At 37.3% G+C, this 26,223-nt stretch overlaps 1 protein-coding gene across 2 annotated transcripts in view; it reads right to left on the bottom strand.

The window, feature by feature from the left end:
* Positions 1–2,101: 2,101 nt before the first annotated feature.
* Positions 2,102–26,223, bottom strand: part of SYPL1 (synaptophysin like 1) — a 28,489-nt gene continuing 4,367 nt past the window's right edge. The window contains exons 3-6 of one of the 2 annotated variants that reach the window (XM_039249810.1): positions 16,826–16,947; positions 15,393–15,600; positions 5,104–5,292; positions 2,102–3,522 (exon numbers count right to left, since the gene is read on the bottom strand). In XM_039249810.1, the coding sequence (XP_039105741.1) occupies positions 3,388–3,522; positions 5,104–5,292; positions 15,393–15,600; positions 16,826–16,947 (654 nt within the window). In that variant the 3' untranslated portion in view covers positions 2,102–3,387. The remainder of the gene's footprint in view (positions 3,523–5,103; positions 5,293–15,392; positions 15,601–16,825; positions 16,948–26,223) is intronic. The other variant, XM_039249811.1, reaches the window with a different exon arrangement.

Below are 26,223 nucleotides of genomic sequence, written 5' to 3'. Positions count from 1 at the left end.
GGATAAACTTCTGTAAGACAAAAATCATACACTGTAAATACAAGCCGTGGACAGGGAGAAGATGTCTGCAGACTATACAGTGCCAAGGAGTTAGTATCCAAAATAAAGAGCACTTCAAATCTGTGGGAAAAATAAACACCACAATAGAAAAATTGGCAAAGGGTATGAATAGGCAATACAGAGTGGGAGAACACTAGATGGCCATAAATACAGAAAAAGATGACCAACCTCAATAATAATAGGAGAACTACAAATTAATCAACATCAAAGACACTATTTCAAACCCATCAGATTGGCAATGGTCCACATCAAGTGGCAAGAATATGGGGCTACAGAGACTCTCACATATTGTGAGGGGAGACTAAATGAGTGCACGTACTGTTAGTGGGAGACTGAACGAGTACAAGCACTTTACTGACCAATTTGTAATACCTAAGTTCCAGTTCAAAATGTGAATTATCTCACATTCCAAGAGTTCCACTTCTAGTGATAGGTCTTAGAGAAGCCTTCACACATTTCACAAAAATGTTTACTTTGGCGCTATCTTGTGATAGTGAAAGTTGCAAAAATATATATATATTTCAGTAAGGAAAAGGCTGTATCTGTAATGTTTTATTTCCTTAAATAGACAAAACCAAAACAAATCTGACACAAACAAAACAAAATGTTAGCTGGCATCTGTTCAATCTAGTGGTGGGTGACCCAGTTATATTTTATTTCTTATACTTATCTGAAATACTACGTAGTTAAAAATTTTTAAATTAAGTGCAAAACATAAAGCACATAACAAGCAACACTACCCTTAACATTTACAGCAGGTAAAAAATTACTTTGAGTATCCATATCCAAATGACCTCAATTCATGAAAACATTAGCAATGATGCTGTTTATAAATAATTCTCTGCGTCCTATCACCTAGTAAGTCAAAGCTTTTACTTTTTTTTTTTTTTTAAAGGTTTTATTTTTAAGTAATCTCCATTTCCATCGTGAGGCTGCAGCCCACAACCCTGAGATCAAGAGTCACATGCCCCACTGACAGAGCCAGCCAGGCTCCCCAAAGCCTGTGTCCTGGACAGCATCCTACACATTGCTTAACCCTGTGATGTTAACTCAAAATGAGAATCAAAACTGGAAAGGGAAAAAGCAACAGGATGGACTCCTTTCTGGATTTACTGTAATCTCAACAGCTATGAACGTTCAATGTCATTAACTTTATGTACAACCACCACTAACAGAAAAATAAATGCTCAAACATCCAGGACTCTTTGAGGAATATAAAGGGAGACCTATGTAATCCTGAAGCCTATCTTGCCTCTCTGCCCAAGCCCACCACCTTTCCCTCTCCAGCTCTAGAGAGTACAGGTTAAGAATCTCTGTAGTAGATGCTTTCAAAAGTTAGTAATCAGAGCCAACATTTATAAAGTGCCTACTGCTGAACACTGTTCTAAGGACTTTATATTTACTTACTCATTTCATCCTCAAGAACACTCTTTGAGGTCAGTATTTATTCCCAGTTTTCAGATAAGCAAATAGAGGCACATAGGAGGTAACTAATTTGCCTCAAGTTAACTAGCTAGTATGTGGTGATGCTAACATTCAAATTCAGGCGGATTGACTCCAGAGCATATAATCTTAATCAAGAACATCTGCTGCCTAATAATGGAAGGTCAATGAGAAAAATTTTATCAGCTTAACATTTACAAATGAGCATTTTTTAAATAAGAGTGAAAGAAAAGAGGATAGAACCAGGGTCTCCAAAGTATATTTGTCTCTTATTTCTTGCTAATCTTTTTTTTTTTTTTTTTTGAAAGACAGCGAGCACACGAGCAGGGGAAGGGTAGAGGGAGAGAGAGAATCCTAAGCAGACTCCAAGCCCCACCCAGAGCTCTATGCAGGGCTCCATCTCATAACCCTGAGATCATGACCTGAGCTAAAATCAAGAGTCGGACACAACCGACCGAGCCGCCCAGGTGCCCCTCTTGTCAAACATTAAACAAAATTATTATGACATTCTATTTCCTACTCTGGAAATCAATTCCATTTTGTACTGCTCCTGCCTTTAAGATGAAGTTTTCTTTGTAATGTAACAATCAGTGCACTCTTTCTTTTAACTTCTTTATTAAGTCTGTTGCATAAAAGATATACATTCTCATACTGACAATTCTTACCATAAACAAAAGCAACAAAAATAAGGCAATAGCAAGATGTGCTTCACTATAAACAATCATTTGGTAAGAATAAGAAATCTGGCCCTTTACAACAAAAAGTTATTAGGAAGGAAAATGTGAATAATCCCTGCATTCAGAATATACCAAATGTGTGCACAAAGACTCATACAGCTCACTTAAATTCCTGTTTATGATGCATAATTCCTTAATCATCCACTTGTGCAAGAATGAACATGAAGAAACATGAAATCCAAATTGCATTTATTTTCACAATATCAATGCTACACTCAAAATAGCAACTTCATTGAATCTAAAGGTTAAATGTTTCAAAAGTAAAAGGCGATCTCAAATTTAACCCTATGAAAGGGTCTGCAAGAAAAGGTGGCTTATTTCATTCTGCGTGCAAGGAGACTAGGTCTCAGCCTGCACTTAAGTAGCATGAGCAACAGAGGACAGCAGAAGACACCACTGAGAGTAATGCCCGGACATATCAAACTCTCGAGTTGAACCACGTTCTTTCTACTTCTATAGCAAGCCTAATAAACAACCAGCATACTGGAAGTTTCTGCCTCATGCAACAGAATCACTAACTTAACTATACGTCTATCTGAAATTTCCAAATCCCATTCCCAAAACAATTTTAGTATACCTATTAAGTACTGTAGGTCACTTAGAAAAACAGAAACAAAACATACAACCAGTCTTTGCAAGTACAAGTTTTTCATAACATATAAACAATGTTCAGATACAAATTCTGAACTGTTTTTTCTAAATATGATTTATGTAATCAAGGCTTTCTTAAACAAAGACAGGTCTTAGATAATATGATCTGTACAAACTTACAGTAGTGTATATTCCAAATAGAGATTTTCCTCCTATTATGACAATGTAACTCTTTTCTGAGTAAAGACATACATTAAGGCTTAAGGTGTAAACACTTTGGAAGGCAAACAACTTAGTAAAGAAATAACCAGTCATTTAAAAATGTGTATCATCTCATAATAGGCCCCTGAATTTTCAAATTTACATGTGAGAATACATTTACATCTTAAATTTCTAGGAAAGGCACAGGCTTTATATAAAAAAGCAGCAAAATTTTAAACCCACCAATTTATTGAAAAAGCCATTACTTTTATTAGAAACAAATAATGCTTCTCAAGATGTTGGCAACAGGTCAAAGTATACACATATGTTTCATACAGTGTATTTCTCCCTTTAATTATATTCCAGAAGGAGGTGGAATACCTCCTTGGCTGTGGGAAGCAGAAGTGTTTGACGGACTGTGTAAACTGGTCTCCTTGTACACAAACCATGCATTTCCTCCCCAAAGTATCATATTCAGAAAGCCAAAGATCTAAGGAAGAGAAAAATAAACATGAAAATTTAGTATCTCCTTAAAAATTTATACCCATTTAATTTTGAATATTTAACATTTCGAGGCAGAATACCATGATTTCATTTACAATTTAAACTATAGGTAAAGTAAAATAAAAAAAGGAAGATTTTCCAGTTCTGTGCCAAATCTGAATACATAATGACTATTCCCAAGGAAATCAAGCTAAAATCTCTCAATCTGTAACCTATAAAATTATGACTAAAAGAAATCTTATCTTGGCATGCTTGTCATTACCAAAAAGATGGGATTAAATTTAAGAGAAACACGTCTTACCCTTCTACTACTACTCTGTAATCAGACTTTAGCGCTTCCCAGGGAAGGTGAACAGGAGCAGGAAGGAGCTTCCTTCGTTGGGGGCTTTCACTTTTCTCCAACTGACTGGTTATAAACTGCCCCTGGGAGTCTCCTAGGTCCCTAGTTTCTCTCCCACTATCACTATCTCTCCTATTTCAACAGCTGCAGCCAGAAGAGAAAAGCACTCACACAAGAACTTTACTTCACATCCTAGTGGTCAATGTAACGGGAATTGTCTTCCCAGTTACAAATCTGATGAGATCAAAGTCTAAGAGATGAATAAACTGAAACTACCCTTTTTTCTTTTTTTTTTTTAAATAAATATAATAGTGACTTCTGATGGAAGAGTGGGGTAAAGAGCTGGAGAGTAGAATCTTATAACTGAAGGCTTAATGCCTTCTATTTTCTGCATATTTGCATACAAAAACATTTTGGAAACTGTTCATCTCAGATCATGGTCAATATAAATGCAAACAAGTGACTTTTAAATCATAGTTATAAAACAAAAATTCAGCCCAATTACTTTATAAGGCAGGGCTGACTTCATCCACTGGAAAAGTATTTTCCTGAAAAAACGGACTTCTTTAAACATAATATAAACAGTCTATTGATAATGTATTTAGTGATACATTTATCTGTATTTTAGTAAGATAGCAGACTATTATTTAAATTTATATATACCAATTTTTAAAGATCATTTAAGAAGCCATAAAAGTATGACTTTCAGAGACCTGGTACACGTGAATTCGAGAATGGGCTCTAGAGTCAGTCGAGGTCGACACCTTGGCTTACCAGTTGTGTCATCTTGGGCAAATTAACATATGGGCTACCTTTCTCCCAGTTGTAAAGTGAAGATAATAATACTAGCTCCCACATTCCTCTTAGGATTATTGGGTAACTTAAACAAGATGAATGTAACGCCCTTAGCACAATGCTTGACACATAGTTTTTATAAATGTTAGTGACTACTATTAGTGCCTTTCAGGTAGAAGTCTTGCCTACTCAATTTTAATGAAAAAGACCCAATCATGATCTTGTTTAAACTTGTTTAGCAAGTAGTAGTTTTCTTAACAAACTTTTCTTCATGATAACAAAGGTAAAGACTGTCTGGTAATTAGGATTCTGAGAGCTTAGTAAAAATAAAAACAATATATTCAGAGATTTATTAAAAACTATTGCTTTCTTATACTACTGGTAAGATTTTTCTAAGTGAAAGAAAATATCTTATAAATACTGCATACATACCACAGACACATTTAGGGATCCCATACTAGTAACAGAGACAAAGGAACACGTCACTTCTTGAGAGCTACAAGGCTGAAGTTCCTTGACAATACCGTGACCAGTAGCTATTTTAATATCTGTAAGAGCTTTAGCCCAGGCTGAAGTGCTCACCAACCACAGAAAAGTGGCAACAAGAGTAACAACAAAGTCCTAAAGCAAAAATAAGTGTGAGTTAATGAAGAGTTAATTTAAAAATAATAACTTTAAATCCATGATGAAGGAACTGAGATCACATTGAACATGGTATCTAGAAATGTCCCACATGACATCTTTGCTCTACACTCGGCACGAAACTTGATGTGGGGCTTGATCCCACAACTCTGGGATCAGGACTCTGGGATCACAAGCTGAGCCGAAATCAGGAGTCAGACACTCAACCGAGCCACCCAGGCACCCCAGGAGTCTAAGATTTTGACAGTAAAATCAGTTGCATGTAGCCTTACCACAACCTTAACCAAGTCACTCACTCACATCTCAGACCGTGTCACCACCAACAACTGGAACCCTCCATAGTTTCAGTTTCACGAGCCCCACTTCCCAATATCACCTCTCTTCCAAGCTCACTCCCTCAAACACCCTAACTGCAAAAATCCTTTGATCCCACTGAGAGCTATAATCTGATTTCACCACTTTCTTACTGTCTCTCGATTTCACTCATGTTCTCATTTCCCCCTAAATTTCTATTCTACAGTCCCGCATTACAACCCCTTGCACACATTCTCAAGTCTCTCGCCTTCCCCTGCTTTTTTCTCTTACTGTGGGTAAAATTCTAACTTCACTTAAACCTAGCTCTCCAAGACTGGAATGAAAATTAAAAACTTTAAAAAAAAAAATCTAGCTGTTCATGATTTGGATAATGAAATGGTAAAAAGCATATATCCAGGATGACTTGATCTTTTAAAATTCATGACCCCCAAAATTTAAGGATACTCATTATTAAGGACACAAAAACCTCTTAAGACATTTTCTCACTAGTAATTTTCTACTAAAGTCTTTGCTACTTATTACATTTCAAATAGGACTGAAGTTTTTAACTGGAGTTTCTTGCTGAACTAAAAGATGAAGAAGGAAAAAGAAGTATTCTCTTTACTTAATCTATTCCGCTGGAGAACTAAAATTTTGTCAGCTAGAATTGGTTACAAAATATCTCAATAGAATTTAAAATTTTTTTCTTTAATGTTTTATTTATTTCTGAGAAAGCGAGAAATAGTGTGAGCAGGGGAGGATCAGAGAGAGAGATACAGAATCCAAAGCAGGCTGTGAGCTAGCTGCCGGCACAGAGCCCAACGTGGGGCTTGAACCCAAAATCTGCGAGATCATGACCTTAGCTGAAGTCGGACGCTCTACTGAGGGAGCCACCCAGGCACCCCAGAATTTTTTTTTTTATTTTTTTCATGTTTTATTTATTTCTGAGAGAGAGAGACAGCATGAGCAGGGGAGGGTCAGAGAGAGAGAGGGAGATACAGAATCTGAAACAGGCTCCAGACTCTGAGCTGGCTGTCAGCACAGAGCCCGATGCGGGGCTCGAACCCACGAAATGTGAGATCATGACCTGAGCCGAAGTCGGATGCTTAACCGACTGAGCCACCCAAATGGCCCCCAGAATTTTTTTTAAAGTATGCATTTGCATAATAAAAAGCTTAAGTCCCCTCGTTAGGTTTTCTTGTAAATTAACCACCAAAGTGGAATAATGTAAAATCTGTATTTTCAAATGTATATTCTTAGCATCTGGGTACACCCGAAGCTACGAGTTCTGTCACATCTGCAGCAAAGTTCTCCGCAAGCTCAGAAATGGGTTCTAGAGCTCACCACAGAGGTGTTTTGGTTTTCAAGTCAATCTGATTCGTTTTTAATTGCTTTTCCCAACCAGCTTGTAGTCATTTATTTAGACTACACACTAGTTACCACTTAGGACAAATAGAGACTGTACTATATATGGCCTATCCACCAGGTCAGGACGGCAAGGAGTAAATGCCTTGTGATAGGAGAACCAAAAATGATGACTAAATCTTACAAGGATGGAAGTATTTATTTGCATTTTGCATTTGAGCTTTCCACTGTTTCTGGTCTTCTTTTGAAAAAATGTAGATCAGAGAAAAAAGAAACATAGCTTAAAGGTTGTGCACTGTGGGATGCTCTCCTTTCTGCTTTTGCACTTGGCTCTACTTTTGTTGCAGGTAGACTTTTTTTTTTTTTTAGAGAAAGAGGGAAAGGGAAATGGAGAATCTTAAGCAGGCTCCATGCCCAGCTCACAGCCTGACACGGGGCTCTATTTCACCACTGTAAGATCAGGACTGGAGATGAAGTCGAGTCAGATGCTTAACTGACTGAGTCCGCCAGATGCCCCCCAGATAGACATCTTCTAGACACTTGCTAGAAATACAATACCTTTTGTGCTGAAGGAGTCCTAGAACAAATTATAGCAAAGAACTTCCCCAAACTGGGGAAGGAAGTAAATGTGGAAATACAAGAGGCTCAGAGGACTCCCCTCAGACATAACTTGAATCGATCTTCTGCACGACATATCATAGTAAAAATGGCAAAATACAAGGACAAATGGAGAATTTTGAAAGCAGCTAGGGAGAAAAGGGCCCTAACATACAAAGGGAAACCTATCAGAGTGGTGACAGACCTATCTACTGAAACGTGGCAGGCCAGAAAGGAATGGCAGGAGATCTTCAATGTGATGAACAGTAAAAATATGCAGCCAAGAATCCTCTATCCAGCAAGCCTGTCATTCAAAATAGAAGGAGAGATAAAAACCTTTCCAAATAAACAGAAATTGAAAGAATTTGTCACCACGAAGCCAGCCCTACAAGAAATCCTGAGGGGGATGCTCTGAAGGAAAGGTTGCAAGGAACAAAGATACCAGAGACACCACCACAAACATGAACCCTACAAAAGATACAAAGACTCTAAACCCACATATTTCAATAATAACACTGAATGTAAATGGGCTGAATGCTCCAATCAAAAGACATAGGGTAGCAGAATGGATTAAAAAACAAAATCCATCTATATGCTGTCTACAAGAAACTCATTTTAGACGGGAAGATACCTTCAGATTAAAAGTAAGGGGATGGAGAAATATATATCATGCTACAGGAAATCAAAAGAAAGCCGGAGTAGCGATACTTATATCAGACAAACTGGACTTTAAATTAAAGACAATCACAAGAGATGAAGAAGGGCACTACATAATAATTACAGGGTCCATCCATCAGGAAGAACTAACAATCATAAATGTCTACGCACCGAATATGGGAGCACCTAAATATCTAAAACAATTAATCACAAACAGAAACAAGCTTATAGATAAGAATGTGCTAATAGCAGGGGACTTTAATACTCCGCTTACAGCAATGGATAGGTCAACCAGACAGAAAATCACTAAAGAAATAATGGACTTGAAAGACACATTGGACCAGATGGATCTGACGGATATATTTAGAACTTTACATCCTGAGGCCAGGGAATTTACTTTCTTCTCAAGTGCGCATGGCACATTCTCCAAGATAGATCACATACTGGGACATAAAGCAGCCCTCAATAAATATAAAAGAATAGAGATCATACCATGCACACTGTCAGATCACAATGCTTTGAAACTTGAAATCAATTACAGGAAGAAGTCTGGAAAACCGCCAAAAACATGGAGGTTAAAGAACACCCTTCTAAAGAATGAATGGGCCAATCAGGCAATTAGAGAGGAAATTAAAAAATATATGGAAACAAATGAAAATGAAAACACAACAATTCAAAATCTATGGGATGCGGCCAAGGCAGTCCTAAGAGGAAAGTACATTGCTCTCCAGGCCTATTTCAAGAGATTAGAAAAAGCACAAGTCCAAAATCTAACAGCTCACCTAAAGGAGCTAGAGGCAGAGCAACAAGAACGCCCTAAACCCAGTAGAAGAAGAGAAATAGTAAAAATTAGAGCAGAAATAAACAACATAGAGACCAAAGAAACAATTGAACAGATCAATGAAACCAAGAGTTGGTTTTTTGAAAAAGTAAACAAAATTGACAAACCTCTAGCCAGGCTTATCAAAAAGAAAAGAGAGAGCACCCAAATAGACAAAATTATGAATGAAAATGGACTTATTACAACCAACCCCTCAGAAATACAAGCAATTATCAGGGAATACTATGAAAAATTATATGCCAACAAATTGGACAACTTAGAAGAAATGGACAAATTCCTAAACACACACTCACTACCAAAATTCACACGGGAAGAAATAGAAAACCTGAACAGACCCATAACGAGTGAAGAAATCGAATCAGTGATCAAAAATCTCCCAACAAATAAGAGCCCTGGACCTGATGGTTTCCCTGGGGAATTCTACCAGACATTTAAAACAGAATTAATCCCAATTCTTCTCAAGCTATTCCAAAAAATAGAAGTCGAAGGAAAACTCCCGGACTCATTTTATGAAGCCAGCATCACTCTGATTCCCAAGCCAGACAGAGATCCAGCAAAAAAAGAGAACTATAGGCCAATATCCTTGATGAATACGGATGCAAAAATTCTCAACAAGATCCTTGCAAATCGAATCCAGCAGCATATCAAAAGAATCATCCACCAAGATCAAGTGGGATTCATTCCTGGGTTACAGGGCTGGTTCAACATTCGCAAATCAATCAATGTGATCCATCATATCAATAAAAGAAAAGATAAAAACCATATGATCCTGTCAATAGATGCAGAAAAAGCATTTGACAAAATACAGCATCCCTTCTTAATAAAGACTCTCGAGAAAGTTGGGATAGAAGGAACCTACTTAAACATCATCAAAGCCATCTATGAGAAGCCTTCAGCTAACATCATCCTCAACGGGGAAAAACTGAGAGCTTTCCCCCTGAGATCAGGAACACGACAGGGATGTCCACTCTCACCACTGTTGTTTAACATAGTGCTGGAAGTCCTAGCATCAGCCATCAGACAACAAAAGGAAATCAAAGGCATCAGAATTGGCAAAGAGGAAGTCAAACTTTCACTCTTCGCAGATGACATGATACTCTACATAGAAAACCCGACAGACTCCACCAGAAGCCTACTAGAACTGATCCAAGAATTCAGCCAAGTTGCAGGGTACAAAATCAACGTACAGAAATCGGTTGCATTTTTATACACCAATAATGAAGCAACAGAAAGAGAAATCAAGAAACTGATCCCATTCACAATTGCACAAAAAACCATAAAATACCTCGGAATAAACCTAACCAAGGATACAAGAGATCTGTATGATGAAAACTATAGAAAACTTATGAAGGAAATTGAAGAAGACACAAAGAAATGGAAAAACATTCCATGCTCATGGATAGGAAGAATAAATATAGTTAAGATGTCATTACTACCTAAAGCACTCTACACATTCAATGCAATTCCAATCAAAATTGCACCAGCATACTTCTCAAAACTAGAACAAACTATCCAAAAATTTGTATGGAACCACAAAAGACCCCGAATAGCCAAAGTAATACTGAAAAATAAAACCAAAACGGGAGGTATCACCATCCCAGACTTCAGCCTCTACTACAAAGCTGTCATCCTCAAGACAGTATGGTATTGGCACAAAAACAGACACATAGACCAATGGAACAGAATTGAGAACTCAGAAGTGGACCCAAAAGTATACAGCCAACTGATCTTTGACAAAGCAGGAAAGAATATCCAATGGAAAAAAGACAGCCTTTTTAACAGATGGTGTTGGGAGAACTGGACAGCAACATGCAGAAGAATGAAACTAGATCATTTTCTCACACCATGCACAAAAATCAACTCAAAATGGATAAAGGACCTGAACGTGAGACAGGAAACTATCAACACCCTAGAGGAGAAAGCAGGAAACAACCTCCTTGACCTCCACCGCAGCAACTTCTTACTTGACACATCCCCAAAAGCAAGGGAATCAAGAGCAAAAATAAACTGTTGGGACCTCATCAAGATTAAAAGCTTCTGCACAGCCAAGGAAACAACCCAGAAAATTAATAGGCAACCAACGGAATGGGAAAAGATAGTTGCAAATGACATATCAGATAAAGGGTTAATATCCAGAATCTATAAGGAACTCACCAAACTACACGCCCGAAAAACAAACAACCCAGTGAAGAAATGGGCAGAAGACATGAACAGACACTTCTCCAAAGAGGACATCCAGATGGCCAACAGACACATGAAACGATGCTCAGCATCCCTCCTCATCAGGGAAATACAAATCAAAACCACACTGAGATACCACCTCACGCCAGTCAGAGTGGCTAAAATGAGCAAATCAGAGAACTCTAGATGCTGGCGAGGATGTGGAGAAACGGGCACCCTCCTACACTGTTGGTGGGAATGTAAACTGGTACAGCCCCTCTGGAAAACAGTGTGGAGGTTCCTCAGGAAACTAACAATAGAACTCCCTTATGACCCAGCAATAGCACTGCTAGGAATTTACCCAAGGGATACAGAAATGCTGAGGCATAGGAGCACATGTACCCCAATGTTCATAGCAGCACTCTCCACAATAGCTAAAACATGGAAAGAGCCTAAGTGTCCATCAACAGATGAAGGGATCAAGAAGATGTGGTTTATCTATACCATGGAATACTACACGGCAATGAGAAACAATGAAATCTGGCCATGTGTAGCAACATGGATGGACCTTGAGGGTGTTATGCTGAGCGAAATAAGTCAGGCAGAGAAGGACAAATATCATATGTTTGCACGTATAGGAGGATTAGGAGGAACTTGATGGAGGAACAAGGGGGAGAAGAAGGGGGAAATGGTGGGGGAAAGGGAGAGAGGCAAACCATGAGAGACTCTTGAATGCTGACAAAAACTGAAGACTGATGGATGTGGGGAGGAGGGAGGATGGGCATGGAGGAGGATACTTGTGGGGATGAGCACTGAGTGTTATGTGGAAACTAATTTGACAATAAACTATTTGTAAAAAAAAAAAAAAAAGAAATACAATATCTTCTGGAGAACTGATAAATAATCTAAGGTTATCATACCTTAAACAAGTTCTCTCTGGGCTAAAGTTCATAGCTTTAACCCATATATGTCAAATCCTCTTTTGATTTCCAGATTTCTTACTTCCAAATTCCGAATTAAAAGACACACTGTTTTTTTCTTTTCTTTTCTAAATGTTTATTTATTTTTGAGAGCAAGCCAGCCATGCTGACAGCAAAGAACTGGATGCAGTGTTTGAACTCATGAACCATGAGATCAGGACCTGAGCCGAAGACCTACTGAGCCAACCAGGTGCCCTAACACTGATTTTTTTTTTTCCTGATTATGCTCTTTAAATCTACTTTGCTGCTGGCATGATATTCTACATTTCAAAAGCAGGTTACTTTCCTGAAAATGATGCACATAGTAACCCAGGGTAGGCGTATTGGGGGAAATCTGGGCCTCTGAAGAGAATCTCTGTCCTTCTCAGGGCTCTGATTTTAGGATGCAATCCACCTGAATGGTGCACCTGCAGATCTACAATGCACATCTGGTCTGCCTGTGGCAGCCTTGGTCCCACCAATAAGTCAGGCTATGATTCATACCAGAATTTGGGAGACTTTATCTTTGGTCGTTTTTTGTTATTTCTGCTTCTCTTCATGGCCTAGAACCCTTAAGATCCTGCTGACACCAAAAACGTGCTGCATTAACTTAAAAGGGGAGTAAAGCTGATTTTAAATGTCCCAATTGATATGGCCCTAGAAACACCTTCGCAGAGAATTGAGAACATTGGCAAAAAAGCATGTCCTCATTAGCAGAGTACTTAAAAAACTTAATGTTATATTTGGTTATATTTTCAATTTGGTTATCTCAAGAAAATCTTTTTTATTTATATGGTTAAATTAAAAATAGAAGTCAAAATTTAATTTAGAAGCTTGAATTTTTACAGACAAGAAGCATCCTTTATGTATTTTAGTAACAACAACAAACCACTTAGAACAGCTAGTTCTGTATTATCTCTCTATGACCACTAATTGATCATTTGGAGATGAAAAATTACTTCTGGCTTTCTGAATGATGCAACTAGATCACAGTCTTACTGTTTTATTAGAAAGACCCTCTACAAAAATCAATTTGGATGCTGCCTTAGAAAGTGTGATTTTTAAAAGCTCATGTAACAAACATGAAAAATAAAACGCTCATTGCTAGGGTTAAAAGTTTGTTGGAATAATGACAAAATGGCAAGAAATGTCTTTAATTTTAAAGAATTTTAGGGATGCCTGGGTGGCTCAGTTGGTTACGCATTTGACTCTTGATCTCAGTTCAGGTTGTAATCTCAGGGTTCGTGAGACTGAGCCCTACTTCAGGCTCTGTGCTGACAGAGTGGAGCCTGCTTGGGATTCTCTCTCTTCTCTCTCTGCTCCTCCCCAGCTCATGCTCGCACACGCGTGCTCTCTCTCTCTCTCTCAAAAAAAAAAAAAAAAAGACTTAATTTTAACTGTCTGGTGGCTTAGTCAGTTAAGCAGCTGACTATTGATTTCAGCTCACAGTTCATGAGATTGAGCCCTATGTTGGGCTCTGCACTCCCAATGCAGAGCCTGCTTGGGATTCTCTCCCTTCCTCTCTCTCTCTGCCCTTCCCCTGCTCACCCTCACTCACTCTCTCCCAAAATAAATAAAGTTTAAAAAAAAATAAAAAGAATTTTAACAAGTTAGAATACCTCTATGATCAACATAATTCCTTTAAAACATTTTTTTATTACGTTTATTTATTTTTGAGAGGCAGGGAGAGATAGAGCATGAGCGGAGGAAGGGCTGAAAGAAAGGGAGGCACAGAATCAGAAGCAGGCTCCAGGCTCCGAGCTGTCAGCACAAAGCCCGATGCAGGGATCGAACTCACAAACCATGAGATCATGACCTGAGCCAAAGTTGATGTTTAAATGACCGAGTCATCCAGGTGCCTCTTTCATAATTCCTTTTTAAGTCTTTAAAAAGATCATGACCTGAACCGAAACCAAGAGTTGGACACTTAACCAACTGAGACACCCAGCGCCCCGGGAAGTTACAGATTCTTAACATGTAATTTCTGTTGATTAAGCACTGCAAATTAAAATAGTTCATGTCTATCTTTTTGAAAGATATCTAAGAAATTATTTTATAACAACGTGAGGTTTAAGAATCTCTTCTCAAATATAAGAAACCAAATAAATAAGAATTTTAACTGTTTCATTCTTTACTTACCATTTGTATTCTTATGATCCAGGCAGCAAAAATTAAAAATAAATAATAAATAAAACCTGTGATCTTATTTAATAATTTCTTTACTCAAACAGCCTTTCCCTCAAAGTAGCTTCACAAATAATTAGCAGATGACAGTGTTTTCTCAAGATAAAAATGACTAGTATCACAAAAACGCCTCTATTCTCTGTTCAAGTAAATAACACTAACATTGACTTGGTAGTTATTCTTTTGTTGTGAACATGTAGCTTAAAACTATGGCTTATCTCTGCATTTGCACCAATAATCCAGAGATTCTACTACCTAAATTTCAGACACTATTTTTATTTCTAGCTCAGTAGGCTCTGAAGCCAAAAAAGGTGTTAGGACTCCAAATGCAAAGCATTTGTTGCCATCTCCAAGATTCAAAATTAGCATGAACACCACTACTGCTGAATCCCCTATTCTTAGAGAATTATCTGGGTCAGATTTTAAAGGAATTTAGGAATACAGACAAGGAGTCAGCAATCTCTTCCTGAAATGGGCCAGAAAGTAGGTATTTTTGGTTTCTCTCACAACTACATAACTCTGCCACTGTGACATGAAAGCAGTTACAATATGTAAATGTTTGGGTATGACTGTGTTACAAAAAAACTTTATTAAAAAAAAAAGTCAGATTTAGCTGTGGGCCACAGTTTGCTAATTTCTGATATAGACTATTAAGTTCAATAAAACACTGTAGAGGCATAAAGGGAGGTTGCTGAGAAGAGTTCTACTTAATTTCTCTACTACTTGCAACTAATCTGCTCTATATACTTGAGGTCTTTCATGTTAAAGTAGAGTTAGAAACAAACAGACCTCTGTCTTCCCTGGGGTATGGAGAAAGTGCTGCAAATAGGCTCAACGAGTTGGGTTCAATGTGACAACCAGAGAAAGCTTAACCTCATGTTAACACAGATCAAAGTATGCTGAACTGGGTTACACCGAGAACTTTCATTTCCAGTGTTAAGAAAATCTATATTTAACTCCAAATATGATGTATACTTATCTTATACAAATGACTTTTGTATACAAATAAAGTGACTACTTACAATCATGGGAAGTTTTCGACTATCCCGATACAGATTCGTATAACCAACATAGAGCAGAAGGGCAGCTAGGCAGTACAGGAAGACAAAGACTGCAAACGTAACGTAGAACTGCGCAGAAGAAGAGTAATCTCCAATAAGGACGTAATTATTCCAATTTTCATCACACACGTTTGCATGTGGATATCCCTGAAATGATGCTTCATTCAACCTATTAAAAAAAGGCTCAAATAAATTTGTGAATTACTCAGACTCTCCCAACAGAGACAGAAATACACAGGTAGAATACTGAAATGACATTTCAAAAAACACTCTCAAAATGTATTGCAAAAATATTATTTTCCTTTGGGGAAGAAGAGGGGGAAATCAAATATTTAAATTAAAAACTTCCTAAGAAATGTACCTAAATTATAAATTATACCTGGTCATTGGTTTATGATAGATTGAATATAGACTGAATTAAGCACTTCTGAACTCAGTGCTATCTTCCTGCAATAGAAATTTAGCAGATTAAGAGAGCTGATATAAAACAGTTTGCAATTGGAGACATGATGCACCACTGTAGGAGGCTGAGTCTGTATAACTGGAAGCGGGTTATGATTCACATTTTAACCCTAGATTAATTAGCTGCTAACTTTACATGGTTTTTGCATCTCCTTATCTATAAACTGCAAAAGCATCTATCACTGAAGATGCCGTAACCGTTCCTCGTATAGGAACTTTATAAGAGAAGGGTTGGGAGGTGGAGAGGCAATGACTGATGACCAAGCCCTTGCTATTTGACATATTTTCAGTGTAAGGGTTTATTTAATCATCAAAACAACCTTACAAGGTAAAATTCCAACTAAATGGATAGACATTTTGAGTCTTAGAAAGGTCAAGTTAAGTAGTAGGTGGAAAAGGTTTATACCATGGTTTAAATACAAGACATATTCAATAAACACTTTAAACAGAAGAATTCACAACAAAATACTCATTTTACTCTAGGAGTAAGAAAATAAACATAGAAACTCCTCACTTTACATTGAATACATGTCTTAAACTATATAAAGAACACTATTATTTAGTAATTGCAAATACATGAAAAATTCAGAATTTTCTTAAGTTGTGTTTCCTTCTGCATCATGGATTCTCACAATAAGGTGATGGAGTAATCTACCATGGGATGATAGAATAAAAAGGTCAAGGGAAGGCCATATAAAGGTTTCTAAATGCTTACTCTCATTTTCTACACTTTATCATAGGCCAGGAACACAGTTTGCAGACAGGCACTGGTCTATGTACCTCAGTCTGAGTAGCAATGATCACTCACAAATGAAGCAGGTGTGCAATTTCAAATTGTGTATGTCCCAAGATCAATAAATTGCTGAAAATCTTAAAGAGGCAACAGGAAAGTAAAAAAAGCTGTTAACCATAAAAACAAAAAAATAGCTTACCTGAATGGATAGCCAAAAGCAGCTGTGATCGTTTTAGTTTCATTAGGTTTAGAACAAGTCACTTGAATTTCTGTTTTGCCCTTAAAACCTCCACAGGTGGCAAAAGCAAAGATAGAAGCAATCTATACAAAGTGAGACCAAAAAAAGGGGAAGAACCATTACTGTACCCAAAACATGGGGCATTAAAACTTTAAATACGTTGGTTATTAGAAACTGGCTCACTAACATTCCAGAAATTCTTCATTACAAATTAAATGTAGACGGTGAAAAACATTTAAAAAATTGATTTGCAATTGTCAACAAGAAGTTAGTACACCAGCCCATGTAATTCTTTTGCTCCTACTTCAGTGTACCTACTAACCATTTGTATGAAATTCAGAGGAAGTCCTATTTTAGAATCAAAATCAAAAGGGGTGAATTGGAGGCATTTTTATTTGGAACCTAACAGTAACTATAAAGCCAAGAGACTGGTAAACAAGGAGGAGATGTTATTTCATGAGCTTGTATGACCTCATTTTTTAGTATTTCCAGGTCTCAAAAAAACTTGGAAATTTGTTTTCCTGATCATGCATATATTTACAAGAATGTAATGATGCCTCTCAAGTGCTATACATAACAGGAAAAAACTGGAAGCACCCTAAATATTGATATGGAACCAAATAAACCATAATTCATTCACAAGATAGAACATTATGCAGTCATTATAATGTTGGAGAATATTCAATGATACTGAAAAATAATCATTACATATATAGTATTTTATGGGGTACCTGGTTCAGTTGGTAAAGCATGTGACTCTTGATCTTGGGGTGGTAAATTTGAGCCCAAAAAGTTTGTTTACACATGCACTGTGCATATGTCTACACCTATGCATATTATGCATACAAAAACATACATCAAATTTTACTTCTTTTAAAAAAAATTTTTTTAACATTTATTCATTTTTGAGAGACAAAGAGACAGAGTACAAGTTGGATAGGGGCAGATAGAGGGAGACAGAATCCGAAGCAGGCTCCGCTCTGAGCTGTCAGCACAGAGCCGTACACAAAGCTCAAACCCAAGACCGTGAGATCATGACCTAAGCCGAAGTTGGATGTTTAACTGACTGAGCCACCCAGGGACCCCAGAAGTGGTCACTTCTGAAGAGAAGATAATTCCTTTTTCTGTTTACATCTTCTAAATTTTCTACAAAACAAACAAATAACCCATATACGGTGTAGTGGCCAAAAGTTCAATCCATCAGCAAAATCTGATGGCTCTATTTAAAAAATATATTTGGAATCTGATCACAGCATCCTGACCTAAACTAAACCACTGTTATTACCTCTTGCCTGAATTATACTCTAACAGCCTTCTAAATAATCCTCTTGCTTCTGTCCTGGTCTCTCCTTCAGTCTACTGTCAATATATCAACCAGGGTAAGCTTTTAAAAATACAAGGCAGAAAACTATCCTTCGTTCAAAACTCTCCAGTGGCTTCTGAGTTCTCGCTGAATAAAAACCAAAATTCATTTAATGGTCTACGAGATCCTTTCCTCCCTTAATTCTGATCACATGTTGCTACTTTCCTCCTTGCCAAATCTGTCTACACAAAATGGTCTCAGTGCTATTCCTTAACAATAAGGGGTAAACCCTTACAGAGTCTTTGCACTGGCTATTCTCTCTGCCTGGAATATATGGTTCATGTCCTACTGACAGCCCTGGGTTCTGATATGACTTTATCTGTGACGTCTTACCTAACCACACTATATTAAAGAGAATCCCCCAACCCCACAATACTTATTCCCTTTATTCACGCCGCTCTATTTTTCTGCCACTGTAATTACCATTGGCTGATGGTACTTTAGTATCTGTCCATTTATCACTAGAAGATAAACTCAAAGAGGGCAGGGATTTTGTTTTACTCAAGGTCACACTCTAGCAAACAGATAAAATTCAGTGCAGGAGCCTACACTGTTAAACATTGATATAATGTCCCACATGGATTAACACAGGGCCTTCAATCAGGCCATAACCAAGATCATAACTATCAAGACGTTTTTTGTTTGTTTTTTTTTTCTGTAAAAATGATACATGAAAAGAAGTCTGGTTACAGATACGGAAAGTCTGAGGTAATGTCCAGCATAGAGCTTTAAGTCTTCAGTTAAGAATACACAGGTAAAGACAGAAAAATGGATACTCTCTACACATAAATGTACACGAATACAGACTCAAAACAGAAGACCAGAAAACAGGGCATATAACCATTTAGGATTATAAAAAAGAAACAGGATATACAAATTTAACCAATAATAAATAACCAACAATAAAGAGGCCAGAAAGAGACCTGTGTGTAACTAGATAAATTATATCTAACAAAGCTGGCGGTGCAGATCACCAAGGAAAGGAGGATGGTGGTTTTAAAGTTACATCCACAAACTCCCTCAAGTGGTAAAGATTAATTTTCTTCCCGTTAAGTGTGGACTGGACATAGTAACTTGCTTCTAGTAAACTGAATATGGTAGAAGGAATGGGATGTCAGGTAATAGAATGGTAGGTAATAAAGAGCCTGCAATTTCTGTCTTCCGTTCTCACTCACTCTCTTGAATCATCGGCTCTGGGGAAAGCCAGCTGCCACGCTTGGAGGATTCTTAGGCAACTTAGAGACTCTTGTGATGAGGAACCAAGGACAATCAGCAACCAGGTAAGTGACCCTGGAAGTGTCTCACCTGAGGCCTGCCAACAGCCATGTGAGTGCACTGGACACCTGAGATAACTCAATCCTAGCCAACAGCCGATTGCAACCTGGGAGACCCAGAGCTGGAAACCCCCAGACTAAGCCACTTTCAGATTCCTGACCCACAGAAATTATGAGATAATACATGTCTGCTGTTTTAAGTGCTATGATGGGTAGCAAGAGATAACTCCTACAAAAGAGGACTTCAATAAATGGTCCAGATGGGCTAAAGACAAATGTAAAATGTAAAATTGCCATAAAAAATTTTTAAAGATAATATAAAAGAAAATCTGTGACCAGAGAGAAAAAAAATTTAAGATGAAAAAACCCACACTAACCATAAAAGATTGTTAAATTCAACTATAGAAAAAGAAAATTTTTGAAATCAAAAGCTTTGAATGTAAAACAAGCTACACACCAGGTGAAAGTATTTGCAATAATGTCACAAAAGACTAGGATCAACTAGTATAGGGCTCTAAGAGACATTCGAACCCATGTGTACTACAGAACATGCATAAGAATGTTCACAGTGACGCTGCTTACGTATCAAAATATATCGAGTGGAAGCAACAGAAAATGGATAAAATAGTCAACAGTTACAATGGGACATTTAATAGCAATAAAAATATATGAACTACAGCTGCCCATGTCAATATGGATGAATCCTAGAAACCTAATGCTGAGGGCGGGGGAGAGGAGGGGGGTAAATTGCCTAAGACGTCATACAGCATGATGCCATTCTTTTAAAAGCTTTCGTTATTTGTCTACACCATTCTTGCCACTATTTTTGTTCAGACCCTCACCATTTTTCACAGAGACTAACCCAACAGACTCTTCCTCTCATTTCTAATCTCTTCTGTGTAGCATGGGCTCATGTGGCCCTCGAGCACTTTAAAAATGGCTTGTTTGGGGGCGGCTTGGTCAGTGAAGCATCTGACTCTTGATTTCAGCTCAGGTCATGATCTCACGGTTCCTGAGTTTGAGCCCTGCATCAGGCTCTGTGCTGACAGTGTGGAGCCTCCTTGGGATTCTCCCTCTCTCCCTCTACCTGTGACCCAGCCCAGCTCGCGTGCTCTCTCTCTCAAAACAAATAATAAACTTAAAATAAGTAAATAAAAAACAAAAAAGGGCTTGTCCAATTAAGATAGCTGTAAGTGTAAATCAGACAATGAATTACAAAGATTTAGTATAAAAATGTAAACTATTTCATCAATAATTGTTTATGTTGATTACTTACTGAAATAATATTTTGATTTATAAATAATATAGATGATTAAAATTAATTTTACCTGTTTCTTTTCACTGTTTTAGTGTGGCTAGCATAACAGTTAAAATTATTATGTGGCTTGCATTTGTAGTTTGTATACTGTGCTTCTACTGGACACATGCTTTAGAGCAATGTCACACTGATCTGAAATAAAGATCTGGTCACATTACTCCCCTGTTTAAAGGGATTTCCTTGGGGCACCTGGGTGGCTCAGTCGGTTAAGCATCCACCTTCGGCTCAGGTCATGATCTCACAGTTCGTGAGTTCAAGCCCCAACTCTGTGCTGACAACTCAGAACCTGGAGCCTGCTTCAGATTCTCCCTCTCATTCTGCCCCTCCCTCGCTCATGCTGTTTCTCGGTCTCTCAAAAATAAATAAACATTTTAAAAAAATAGAGATTTCCTTAATGGCTTTCCAGAACTAAATTTAAGAAGATAAAAAAGCCCAAGCTTCTTAATTTGGCCTAAGAGGCATGGCTGAGGCAGCCTCCACCTTACCTTTCTAGATTTATATGCTCTATTTCCCTGCCAGGTACTGTACGACTCTAAGTGTACTACTGCCGCCCCTGAAACCCATCATGTACTTATGTCACCAGTGTATTTATTTCTTCTGCCAGGAACTATCCCACCCCTCAACCTGTTCTCTGACAAGCTCACCTTTAAAGCCCTACCTGATTTCTTATTGTAGAACTATTCAGTCTCCTGGGCTGCCATAGACTTGGGTACATTAACTCTTCTATAGGCACTTTTCCTTATTTAAAAACTCAGATTCTCAGTGCCTACCCAGCAGAAGGTCTGGCACATAGCACACGCTCAATTAATAACTGCTTAAAGAAAAAAATCGATTTCCAATAATCTACAAATAAAACATTTCAAGTCTTACATAACTATCATTTCAAAGCTGTCCTTTTGTTATAAGGATAAATAAATGACATGTTTGCAATTCTCGTCTTTATCTTATAAGGAACAAAAGGACAAGATACACACTGTTTATTAGATGAAGTATAAAACAACCTGAGGGTAAATTATATGACTATCTCACTTCTCCCTATATTCTAGTGCTGTTATGATTTAGATTCAAAATTATACACTGGCAGCCCACAATGAAACCTGGCCTGCAGATACTACCTGTGTCATCTTCTCAGATTCATAAAAAAAGTGAATTTGTTTTATTTTAATATCAGCATTCCGCACAGAAAAATGTGGATTTCGTGCTTTTCCTTACTGTGGGAAAACTGAAAATATGGCAGCATCAGACCCATATTCCCATAAAGGAACAACCGTGTGGCACTGAGTGACAGATGACTCGTAGAACCTGTGTTTTTTTCTGGGCTACTGCCACTCTCTGCTGTCCCAACAATCCTCAGGACGCATGTCAGTTACCAGGACCAATGAGCTTATACTGTTGTGTTCCTCCAGACAGCTTGTTTCACTCACTCCTTCTGGAAGGCTGGTTCCCATGTGCACCTCAGTCTGCACTCCTAGTCCAAACGAGGGGTACTGGAATGCTGACTTCTACCTCCTTGCTACTCACGAAACTCATTTTCCCATTCCCCTCGATCCCATGAAGCATGGCTAAAACTGCTAACATGAAATTCTATCTATAAAGTAACTAATAAGAATCTAGGGACAGGATGACAGTAAGCCTCTCTTCAGGTCAAAAGGCTCCATATTCATGACAGCCCCAAACTGCCAAAGAAACAGTCCCACTTAATTTTCTGCCCACCACACCAGTACTAGACACATGGCAGATGCTTGACTCATTTTGAGGTTTGTAACTTTGGAGTTAACATTTCAGCCTGGTTCTCTAGAATAGAACTCTCCAAAATAGACTGCAGTAGTCAATTAATCGGTATACCAGAAGAAAATATTTGAACTTCTACTTATATTTACTTTTAGACTTAAACAAGGAATTACAGTTGTATTGAAATTAATATACCCCTGAAGCCCATGCTGGATCTGTAGGTCCGAGTCACATGCCACTACAGTATGTTATGTATCCCGAAGGTGAGAGGAGTCTCGCCATGCAAGGATGGTGATGCCTTCACTTCCCTTCTAGTGTTCCCGTATCACCATGTGAGTATACCTGGCTAAGTGCATTTATGGAATACATTATCCAGTTTTAACCAAATCAACCTTCACAAAACAGACCAGTAGTAGCTTAAAAATGTCTTCATATAAATTACAGACTAATAATACAAAAACTCATGTCCAAAAGAGAAAATAAAAGCATTAACCCCCTAGGATGAGCTATATTCATCAGCAACGTTCCAAGGCAAAAACAGATTGTACTTAATCAGATCACAAGATTACTACACACACACACCCAACCACAAAAGTATCCAAAACAAGGATTTAAAAATATGAATGAGATTTACCCCAAGTATATAATAGGCCTTCAGACACTGACAGAGTAAAATATGCACCGAAGTTACTGATGCATACTCGGGGTCCATGCACAAAACTTTATACTGACAGGAATTCATGATAAAAAAAAAAGTTTAGAGACCCCTGGTATTTTCAAGGAGTTATTTAGCCTGCAGGCAGAGTGCCAGTCCTAGACATATTTCTAGACCTTGCTCAGCTCACTGAGGCTTCAATTGGGAACACTGGTTCTCATCTATGAATGGGTGGGTGTCTTTCACAAATTTCCAGTTGCAGGGTCCTGACTGCTATCTGGTTCATCATTAATTTGATGTCACCTACTTAAACTTCTTTCTGTCCAAAGTTCAGTCTAGGAAAATGATATAACTGAAGTCCTCAGAAATGAAACTAAAAAAAGAAAAAATTAGACCTACAAGTATATTGTATATGAGCATTTATACCATGTTTGCCTTTACAATCAGTACGATTAGATGCCTAGTGCCAAAGCATTGATTTTTATGAGTTAAAGTCTTGATGCATTTACTAAAAATATTGATTTTTTAAAAGTCTGGTTATTGATGCTGTCATTTCAGTTTATTCCCACTGCACTGAAGTCAGTTACACTCTTCTAAGATGCCCCTCTTCTTGTAAAGTACAATCATACAAAGTTCTAAACAGCCTGCCAGTACAGTTCCATAACCCTTAAGAATTTGGATCATGAGAAGTAAACTGGAGCTCCTAGTGAAATAAACACAAGTCTTTTTGCTAACTCTTAACTATTATATGTTGAAATTATCTTTCATTGCCATGAGCTTGCAGGGAAAAAAGAAAGCCAGTTTTACTTAAGAATGTCTTGGATGAAGCAGCAAAAATTATGATTTTGATTAAATCCTCACCAACCTTTAGTCCTAATATTCTGTTTGATGAAATAGGATGTGCAAATACTTTAACTGCACATAATGGTTGTCTCCAAGGAAAGCATTTAAATAACTAAGTTATATGTTGAACTAGTTGGTTTTTTTTCATGAAATATTATTTTTACTTGAAAGACAAAAAAAGTCATTCAGACATTGTATCTGGCAGCTATTTTTCTCAAAAATGAATGAAGTGAGCCTTTTACTTTAAGGAAAAGTGATAATATTTGTTGCCATTGGTGTAATTCAAGCTTTCAAGTGACTTATTTTTGTGTTTTAAAATAAATGTTCCCTTAAAAGCCTCTGCTTAAATTTGTGATGTCGTAAATATCAATAGATACAAAAGCGCTTTGAGATCCTCAATATTTAGGAGTATAAAGGGGTTCTGAGACCAAAGTATATGAGAACCATTGTATTAGAGGACTGCTCTGTTCTCTTAATTTCCCCTTTTATGTTTTAGCAGAGAGTGCTATTTGTATGTGTGGAGTGAAAGCGTTATGTGTGTTTGTTCTCAAAGCACAGTATACGTACATTGTCTATGACAATGACATTCGATCTACCCTTCAAGGATGCTCACAGAAAATAAGTGAGAATCAGGTAGAACAAACAAAACAGAACAAAATCATAGGGGTGAGTCCATAAATCTATGAACAATCTTTAAGTGCAGAGAGTCCTAGTGGGCATAAAATGCTAATCGAAATCCTTTTTCCCTTTCCATAGTGGGGGCAAAGGGGAATAAACAAAAATAGGGCTAGGAAAAAGTTTCCTGACATGGATAGCCCAAAAATGTAAAAATTAAGCAAATAGATGAAACAGCAGTCTATATATGCCCTGTCTCCCAAACTGTGCAATTCAAGTAATTTGTATTTTCTAGGGTGCTCCTCTGTGCTATTTCTGAACCACAAAGTTAGGATAAAACATGGCCACTGTTTGCAAAAATTTTAAATTTACTTAGGATGGCTAAATTCTAAGTATTTTATATAAACTATTGTGCGTATTTGAAAGTTTGTTGTTTAAACAAATTGATATATGCAACTTAAAGAATTACAGATTTTCGTATTTACTTTCAACCTAATTTTCTTGGCTCATAATTTGTCCCAAAGTGATGTTTTTAAGTGTCTTTTGAGTTTGCTCATTAACTGCATATATTAAATCAGAAAAAAAAAATCCAAACTTGATAAAAGATCAAGAACATCCTACTTTAACTCCTAAGACCTTATACATGCATCTAACAAACAAGAAAAAAATTAACTTCAGATAACTTAGGCTTTTGTTTTTTAAGCCTGAAATTTTTGGTAATCCTTTTGTTAATTTATTAAAAGACCAGTAAGAAACACTAAGGTAAGTTATTGAAATGACTAAGAACAGATTGTTAGAGTCCTGGATAGAATAATCATAATCATGGGAAACTGGGTAAAAGTTACTTAATTTCTCTAGGTTACTTCACTTCTCTAATATGGAGATAACAACTGTCACAGGTTATCAGAAGATTAAATGAGAAAATACAGGTAAAGCCCTGGCACATATATCTATACTCAATAAACATCTGCTAATGTTGAGAATAGAATTGACCAGCACAGACAAAAATATTCAGAGATGGTTAATAATTCTAAAATTCAACTTAGTGTATAATTCCTTATATATTCCCCAGTGTCTCTTCTACAATTTTGTGTGTGTGAATTAGGAAAGTACATTACTTAGATTCATTAAGAGCTAAATATTTGTTCAGTGTCCACCTATGCAAGATAGTAGCAAGAAAGTCCAAAACACAGTGTTTAATATTTTAAAAAGATAAAATCATCTCAATGAAAACCTTTTACCTAAATATTAGGGATAAACGACTTTAAAGTAAGAGCCAAATTAAAATTTACCAGAGAAATACTAAATACTTAAAAAAGCTGCTTAGACAAAATTAATCTTCGACTTTACTTATGTGTTCTACACATGGGGCATTTATTCTTACCTAAATTTTTTATTGACACCTTGACAGGGTTCTAAAGGCAGGAATGCAAGTAGACAAATGAAAAGCATATAATATGTTGTTTCTAAAGTTTCAAATATGGTTGGCTTAGTCGGTTAAGCGTCCGACTTCAGCTCAGGTCATGATGTCAGTTTGTGAGTTTGAGCCCCTGGGTCAGG

Source organism: Hyaena hyaena, unplaced genomic scaffold, assembly GCF_003009895.1.
Source record: "Hyaena hyaena isolate Hyena2069 unplaced genomic scaffold, ASM300989v1 scaffold_347, whole genome shotgun sequence".
NCBI classification, from domain to species: Eukaryota; Metazoa; Chordata; class Mammalia; order Carnivora; family Hyaenidae; genus Hyaena; species Hyaena hyaena.
The sequence above is the reverse complement of the archived record's forward strand: the minus strand, read 5'-3'. Positions and strand labels throughout refer to the sequence as shown.